Source organism: Symsagittifera roscoffensis, chromosome 10 (genome assembly GCF_963678635.1).
Source record: "Symsagittifera roscoffensis chromosome 10, txSymRosc1.1, whole genome shotgun sequence".
Lineage (NCBI taxonomy): Eukaryota > Metazoa > Xenacoelomorpha > Acoela > Convolutidae > Symsagittifera > Symsagittifera roscoffensis.
This window is the reverse complement of record NC_087071.1, coordinates 9,447,455-9,456,363: the sequence shown is the minus strand read 5'-3', so window position 1 is coordinate 9,456,363 and position 8,909 is coordinate 9,447,455. Positions and strand designations below refer to the sequence as shown.

Sequence of the window (8,909 nt, the reverse complement as noted above, 5' to 3'; positions counted from 1 at the left end):
AGATCAAAAAAATGCTAAAACTTTTTAAGCGAGAGTCTCAAATTCACAAAATCTTCTAATAATCTGATCATTTGATGCATCAACTTTGAAGTGATGCAGTTATCCCCTATGATTGCTATTTTCTGTTTAGTTCTTGATATCTTGGTACTTTTTTGCAAGTTCTTATCAAAATAGTTTCAATCAGCATTCAATCAGCAGGTAGCAATTTGATGTTACCTGTAATCTTTGAAAACGGGTTTTGAACAGGCAACGTTTTTATTCAAAAAATCTGAAAACAAATAGAAAAAGTCTCTTTGATTTGGACAATTCCTTGAAACTCGAAACCTTGCAATCCAAAATTTCCATTTGATTCAGTTTTGTGGCCATCATGCTGACCGAATCTATTTGAAATTTTCTTCATGTTGTTTTCAAACTGAGAGGAAGGAGCGAGCGCAAAAAAATGCTTGAAAAAATTTCCAAAAAACGGCCTTAGGATGTCATTTAACGCAGTTTTTTAAAAAAAATCTGTTGCGCAGAAAAGTTAGAGAAGTATGGTTTTTATAGTATTGTGGGGGAGGTTATAAAACAACTCTGCCGGCCTAAAGAAGATTGACAAATTCATCGGGCTTTTTTTTGTTATAAAGCCCAACATTGATCTGTGAGATTTTTCAAAATTAGATTTTACAAAATAGAAAAAAATTGAAGCTTAATTTTAACTAAATAGCTTGTTTAACATTTTATTGGCATCTGTAACGCTTTGGTCAATTTGAGCAGCAAAATATAAAAGCCCCAAAACGTCGCGAACTTTTCAAAAACCTGCTCAATGTCAAAAGTTTTAGATCCACGTTTGCTGATCGGTGATGCACAAAACCCGCTTCGGCGTTGTTTTTTATGCTTATCGTCATATTCAGGAATTGCTTTGAAAGCGACGAAAACTCTCTGTTAATTAGTCTTTTCGTTTTCGTTGGTTTCAATTTATTATGCTCATCATTAAATAATTTTATCATAAAAAGACCACTCGAGAAAATCAACAGTATTATAAACACAGCTGTAAAATAAACAAAGCTGTTTTTAATTTAGAGCTTTTTTTTATTTTTGCAAAAACAAACCAATTGTAATAAAAGTTTGATCTCTTAACATCAAACTCATCTCAACTTCAAACTATTTTCTAGAGGTATAAAACTTTTTATACATGTTCAAAATCAATGAGTACCAAAAGCTTAAACGCAATAATCTATAAGACCAAACTTTCAGTTTATATTTTTTTGTAGAATGTTCTATCAAAAAGGTCCAGAAAATAAACAAAGCTGATGAACTTGAGTGATATAGAAAACAAACACGCCACTAAAATCAGCTGCTCTTTTTTTGGGCCTTAATGTATGAATGATCTGTTTTGGTAACTGTGCTGAATATATCAATCTAGATTCATTTTGATTATAAGCAAATATAATTTTCAATTGATAAAAAATTCACAAAGTCGTAAACATGAGATCCCTTGAGGTAATTTTTGCTGTTTTGTCTTTCGTCAGAGGAGGTTTCTCAGCCGATTGGACTTATGCAGGTAAGCCATCAAAACTTTCGCCTTCTTTCGTCAGTATAATTTCGGACATTTCGAAGATCTCATAATCTGGTTTATTCATTAACCAGATATCAAATACGTTCAATTAACCAAAAAGTTTAGGCAAAGAGTTTTTCGTAAATGAAAGGAGCACATTACAACACTTATTATTTTATAAAGATTTGAAGGAAAACATCAGTTGAACAAAAAACCATTTGGGGGAGCAGTGACGTGCGCAAAAATTTTTCTTTGGGTGGGGCGGGTTTCCAAAATGTTTGAAAATTTTTCCGACCTTTTTTTTAGGTTGACCAATTTGATTTACCGAGCTTTCCCAAACTAGTATAAGGACCCTATTTTGTGAAAAACCTTCTGCGCCGCAGGCAAATTTGTCAAAAAACAGGCCAAAGAAGGCGTTTTCAGGCACTTTTTCGAAAATTTTGAGCTAAAAATTGCGCTTTTTTGCCCAAGCCCCTTTAGAAAAATTTTGAGATTGTTCAGCGAAAAATGGATGTCATAAATTTATACCAAAGGGAGACCGAGAGGAGGTGGGAGGACGTTAACTTGATGCAGTTATAAAAACAAAAGCTAAAGCTATAAGTCGAGGGTTTTTTTTGTGTGGTACTAACTTTTGACAACCATTTGATCAACTTTTGGTCGACTGAGCCGTAAAAATTTTCTAGAGGCGCCTCTTCAACAATAAGAAATTACAATTTTTGGACAAATTTTCCAAAATATTCCAAAATTGGCATTTTAACCTTTTTTCCAAAAATTTGCTTGCTCCGCGGAAGTCTTTTAAAAAAGGTCGTTCGTTATGTTGTTTTTGGAGTGCTATGGAAATCAATTTTGTCGTCTTAGAAAAAGAGTTTGACAAATTTCCAATTTCTTTTTTGAAAAACCTCCCCCCTCGAGAAAATCCTGGATCCACCCCATGGAAGGGACATATTGCAAGGGAACCCTTTTTAAAACCTAAATTGACCCCAATTAAGGGTTTCATGACCTAAATGCATAACACTGTTCTCCTGTGTTAAATTCCGATTTCCGAAACTCTGATCAATCCCTTAAAAATTGTTTGTCAATAAAATCACCCCCTCCAAACGTTGTGCAGCAAGTTATGATATCACGCTTCGTTATCACATCGTGGGTGTCCCAGAAGTTATCTCTAAATCTCCAAAAAAGTTTTTGACGCGCATGAAAACAATCAATGAACTAACAGAAAAGGACTAACTGTGTTTGTAGATGAATGAACAATTTTGCTGTAATTTTTTGTAATTTCACTGGAAGATGAAAATGTCCTATTTCTTCCTTTCTTCATTTCAGGGGAAATTACTAGGTTGAAATCTCTTCAGCTGTTGTATCTGGGTCAGATCTAAGGTGTTCTCGAGTGTGGGGGAGGGGGGAGGGGGGGCGTTTCAAAATATTTGTTGGCCTCTTTACCAGGCCGACAAAAGTAATTTACCGATGTCTCCCGAAACACCTTAAAGACCCTATGTTTTGACAAAATTTTCTGTGCCAAAAAAAGTCAGGCCTGTATGACAATTATGTTTAATTTGCGAATCATTTTTCAAATAAATTTAAAATCTGGAAAAGGTTTTTTTAACTTTCCAATACTCTGTGTGTATCGTCTAGGGGTTGAACCGGCAAAAGGTGCAAGAATTTTTGGTTCTTCTTTTCCTTTTCCCTCATTTGACATAAGCGTCAAGTATGGTGTTTGAAGAGGCTATTTTCAACGCTGAGTAGGAAGAACAAACATGATTGTCACATGCCTGTAAAAATCGAACAACAAAAACAAAATAACTTTTAAAAACTGTAATTCAAGCAAGGAATTATCACTAACAACCCTGAGAGTCCCTGACTAGGGCTAAAACTGTTACTAATCTAGGTTAATTTAATTTAGAATATTCTTGTGAAGACTATTTTGATCTAGAGTTTTCTGATCTAGAAAACTCTGATTTAAAATATAGTGCAAAAGAATATTCTGGTTTAGAATGTTCTATTCTAGAATAATCGGATCTAGAATATTCTGATCTGACAATTTCTGTGTTAGAACATTCTGAACAAAAAAAGTTCTGATGTAGAAAATTCTGATCTAGAATATTCTGATTGAAAAAATTCTGCTTTTATCTTGAATATTCTAGAATATTCTGAAAGAACACTTTTATCTAGAATATTCTAATATTCTAATGCAGAATTTTTGGCTCTAGATTACTTTGATCTAGAATGTTCTGATCTAGAACACTGATCTAGAATTTTTCTGATTTCTAATATTCTGATCTACGTTTTTCTGGTCTAGCCTTTTCTTATCTAGCGTATAAAGATTATCTAGCGTATATAAATTATTCGGATCTAGAACACTCTTACCTAGAATCTTCTAATGAAAGTTATTCCGATCTAGAAAATCATTATTTAAAACATTTGATCTCTTTTGTTCTGATCAAAAAAATCTGATCTGGAATATTTTGATCTAGAACATTTTTATCTAAGATATTCTAATGAAAAACATTCTGGTCTATACTATTCTGATGTAAAATTCCAATCTAGACCAATCTGATCTCGAAAAAACAGATAAGAAATTCTGATCTAGAACATCATGAAGTAGAATATTCAGAAGCAGAACATTTTGATCCAAATTTTAGTCTAGATTATTCTGATCTAATATAGACGTTATGTTTCAGACCAAGCAGCCTGGGTGGGTACTCCAGCGGCCACTACGGGCGGCTGGGTGTGTGATGGGATGCGTCAATCACCTATTGACATCGTCACTTCAAATGCCGTACCTTTTCTCGTTTCTTCGTTTAAATTTTCATCTGCCGTTCCAGATAAAATCCTATCAAGCTCTGGCGTAGTGGTTTTAACAAAAAAATGGGCAATCCCTATTTCTTCATTACGAACCTCCTAAAGTGACTTAAATTGATTTTCAATAAAAATTTTTCAGTATTAACTGTTGTGAAAATTATTGTGGCTGGGTGTTCGACGCGCGCGATTTTGATAATTGTTGTACTTATGTTTCGGATGCAATATATTCAGCTCGTTTTGATCTCTTCTCCCTATCTTTGAAATTAAAGTTTAAAAAACGGTTTCGAAATTGTCAAACTGCTTAGGAATATTGCGTGATTGAACAAATTAACTATTTCTAACCAAATTTATTTTTCATACGTTACAGTTTAGCATCACGTATTTAGCCATCATAACTCGTTAAACAACTGTGGAAACAGAAAACTTGATGTGTGTTTATGTGGAAAAGTGCAATAACTTGTTTTGATTTTTTGTCTAGACGTTCAAATGTTAATGCTACAAAACGGAGTAGGGCCAGATCAAAATTTACCGGGTTTTGGCATAGGGAACGTTCTCGGAATCTGAACCTATAATAAATTTTTCACAGAGCTCTTTGCAAAAACAAGTATTAGCAACATCTCTCAACACACCTGTAGAAACAACTTATTATTTATTTAAGTTTACTTTTTAAAAATAAAACTTACTTCAGGTGCATGACACTAATCTAAATGGAGGATTCGTGTTTGCTAGTGACCTGGGGGCCAACATCGCATCTGCAGAGCTCGAGAACAAAGGATACACAAGTTAGTCACAATCAAAAAAAAGTAACCAATTTAACACTTACCCCCAAAGACGTTTTAGCGAGGATGACGTTCAACTGGATGTTAAAAACTGAGTATTATGCCCTTATAAATTTCTCGCATCTGGAAAAACTTTAACCTACCTTATATGCGCGTATCTTCAACATGATTTGACTCAATAATCATGAAATCAATTGTCACGATGTCAGCACATACAGAAATTCTGTAGAGGGAATTTCTAAAATTCTAATTGTTAAATTTTTAAGTGTTTAAAGTTTAAACTTTTTTAAGCTTTAAAAGCTGACCTAAATCAAAGGTCTGAAATCTTGAAATTTTGGGTTTTAAAAAAACTCTATTTCCCTCCCCTCTTAACTCTAAATGAGTATAAAGGCTCCTTTTAATAATGTTCATACTTTGATTCTCAGTGCAAATGACGGATGCAGCCTACACGACCTCTTCCATGACCATATCCGGGGCAGATCTTCCTATGAGTGACTATGCCTTCTGGCAATTCCACTTCCACTGGGGCACAACTGACGACCCCGGGTCGGAACACACCGTCAATGGAAAGAGGTACCCCGCCGAGGTAAGAAAGAGAAAAAATTTAAATCACCGTTTTTTGGGCCGGTGGTATAAAAATTAAACGACCAATTAACACGATCGAGTGGTTTTATTATTTGTCTAAATAACTCGAATTATACGACCCTTCTCCCAGGTTTCGAAAAGGAATGTATCAAATGTGATCAGCCAGTCCAAGAAAATTTGCTGATTTGTCTGAAGTAATTATCTATGACTTGAACTGTTATGAAAAATTGAGGCAAAAGCAAGACTGTTAGCAAAAAGCTATATACTTGGTATACAAATATGTAAATAATTGTGATATTAAATGGATATAATAAACGTATTACGTAGTAATGAATCTATAAAATTGAAAACTGCCACATTCGGGTCGCAGTGGTTGATATGATATTCGTTTAATCTGACCGTTATTTTGACAAAAAATTGGGTATTTCACCATGGGTGGATCTAGAATTTTCTCGAGGGGGGATGGTGCGGATTTTCAAAAAGTTTTCAAATTTTTTGTCGACCTTTTTTTTATGTCGACCAAAATGATTTTTTTTCTGAGCTTTTCTAAATCAATATAAAGACCCCATTTTGATCACATTTTCTGCGCCACAGGCAAGTTTATAAAAAACAGGCAAAAAAGGGGCATTTTTAGGATTTTTTTGAAAAATGTTGACCAGAAATTCGCATTTTTTCGGCGCGCGCTTCACCCTCAAAATTAGTTTGATTTGGCGCCAAAGTCGCCTTTCGAAAAATTTTAGGGTCAGTCAGTCAAAAATGAAAAAATGGGTACCTCATACCTCAAAACAGTACAAAGGGGAGGGAGAACTTTGGTTCGGCAGGGGGTTGAATCCCTGAGGGGGGGGGGGGAGGGTGCCCCCCATCTAAATTTGCTGCTTTCCTCAATTTCCATTTAAACAATCGTTGAGTGCGCGATACTTTGACACGAATACATAGTTCGCCTTAAATTTTCTCCTTCATAATAAAAACTTCAAATTGGTAGTAAGCTCCATCAAATTTGTTGCAAGTTTCCAATTTTAAACCACCAGAACTTGAACAAAAACGATTGCAGCTGCGATACCTCCTCAAATTTGAAATCCTCGAATAGAAACCTTTATTGGAGTATAGACCTTTTTCAATGAAAACTTACGTTTCAAAAAAGGGTCGGAGAATGAAAAAATCTAAGTTAGTCTGAATTAGAAAACAACATCCCAAGCACATATAATAATATGTTGAAAATTGGAACAAAAGAAAACACGTACAAATGAGTTGTTTGTTCGAAAAAAAATTATCTGATGACAAGTGTGAAAAAATTATTTGTGCAACTGATGATTAGCCATTTGCCATACAAATCTTGCACGGATGTGTTTGGTTGGGCATTATCTTCTATGGTGAGCAACCCGCGTAGGTATACTCATATTATAGGATGCCAGCTTAATAATTGTTCCTCGTTTTGTCATCTCTTAGTAAATCTTTTTATTACCAGACATTATGTTTCTTGTTAAGCATCTCAATACTTTTTTTTCAATGAATATTTTTATTTCAAACTTTGTGACGAAAGTTTTATGAGGTTTTTCCTTCAGACAACTTGAAATTTTAAACTATCTTTTTGTCCGGAGTTTTTGTGTACATCAATTACAAATATTGAAAACGACCGCTCTTGGATAATTAACGCGCAATATGTTTAGTTCTATTAAAGCTTAAAAGGTAGTTTTCCAATTTGATTTCAGGCATATTTTGTTGATATGTTAAAAGAGTGCAAAAAAGTTTTCATTGAACTTCATATTGGGGTGAAAGACTTTCAATGAAAAACTCTGACAACAAATCCATAATTCTTTACATTCACCTTGATAATTTTCTACTTTTGTTAAATAAAAAGTGTTCTGTAGACCTCAAAACGCATTCACCGAACAATAATGTCTTTGCCCTAATGAGACGTGCATTGTTGCATTTCTTTAGTTTTGTTGCTTCTAACCATTGAATACAAAGTTTCGCGTGTGTTTTAGGTTCACTTCGTATTCAAAAGTAAATCTACGGGTCTTACCGATCCAAACTCCTTGGCTGTTCTGGGATTCTTCATCGACGTTAGCAAAACAGTTTATTTTTAGTTTAAACGAAGTCTATTTGTTTTTCCCAGTTTTTACATCTGGGAATTGTAGCTGGCTAAAATAGCTCAGAAGATTGGCCAAAAGTTTTAAAAAATTGCTTGCAGCCGGGAATTGTAGTTTTTTACATGCGAAAAAAGTTGCTGCCCAAAATAGCTGACAAGCAATTAGCCAAAAGAGTTTTTAAAAATGGCTATCATTTTGACAGGAATGAGTAATTGAAGTATAATCAGTGACAATACTTTCAAGTACAAATTTTTGCACTCCTGGTTTTATATCTTCTGCAAAACACAAAAACCCTGCTAAAAATAATCAGTTTCTATGGATAGACGCTTAGGATGCGTAAGTTGCGTTTGGAATTTATCCTAAAAACTATTTAAGAAAACAAAAGAAAATTACAGAACTAAAATGGGTGCATTTAAAAAAAAACACCCATCCAATCTCTAAAGTCTTGGTATAAAATGCAAAAACTGGGAAGCTGATGAAAGCACCAATTGATAAGTTTTTGCTATTCAGATGGTAAATCAGAAGTTTATTTTTTTTAAAAGAAAATTCCCTAGCCCAAAAGAACCTGCGAATATTTTCAAAAAAGTTCTGGACGAGTGTTTGTTTATAATTTCGGAGATTTCGAAGAAAAAGATGATTTTGTATCGGGCTACATTAACATTTGTTTTTTGAAATTATTTTAAATGTCTCAGATTAGTTTGGTTTTCTCGAGGTTACAAGATCAAATAGAAACACATAAAAAAAGCATATTAAATCATTCATTTTGAGTAGTTACCTTTACTAATCTGTTCAGTTGTTGGGTTTTCTGATTTTTTTCACAGCAGGATTAATAAATTTTGAGAGATATGGAAAAAATCAAATCCATAAACTAAGTTTCAAAATGACAAACACAAATTACTAAAGCTTGATGAAAATCAGTCAAGTTTTCATTCGTTTAGCAAACATCAGTTTTATTTTGCAGAAGTATGACGACAACAGTTTCGAGCATGGAGGTCAATGGAAAAATGTAATCGACGCTATTACAGCTGCTGCAAGCACCGTGAGTTTACATAAGTTCTCATATAGGAAGAAAATAAAAACTCAAAAAAAATCATTCGGAAATAACCGCAAGTTAAATTTACAAAA

The 8,909-nt window shown here is 33.9% G+C and overlaps 1 protein-coding gene across 1 annotated transcript in view; it reads left to right on the top strand.

The window, feature by feature from the left end:
* Positions 1 to 1,193: 1,193 nt before the first annotated feature.
* The window catches only part of LOC134855330 (carbonic anhydrase 2-like), a 9,790-nt gene continuing 2,074 nt past the window's right edge, over positions 1,194 to 8,909 (top strand). The window contains exons 1-6 of the mRNA XM_063871828.1: positions 1,194 to 1,540; positions 4,210 to 4,307; positions 5,019 to 5,112; positions 5,535 to 5,695; positions 7,680 to 7,757; positions 8,746 to 8,824. Of these exons, the coding sequence (XP_063727898.1) occupies positions 1,465 to 1,540; positions 4,210 to 4,307; positions 5,019 to 5,112; positions 5,535 to 5,695; positions 7,680 to 7,757; positions 8,746 to 8,824 (586 nt within the window). The 5' untranslated portion in view covers positions 1,194 to 1,464. The remainder of the gene's footprint in view (positions 1,541 to 4,209; positions 4,308 to 5,018; positions 5,113 to 5,534; positions 5,696 to 7,679; positions 7,758 to 8,745; positions 8,825 to 8,909) is intronic.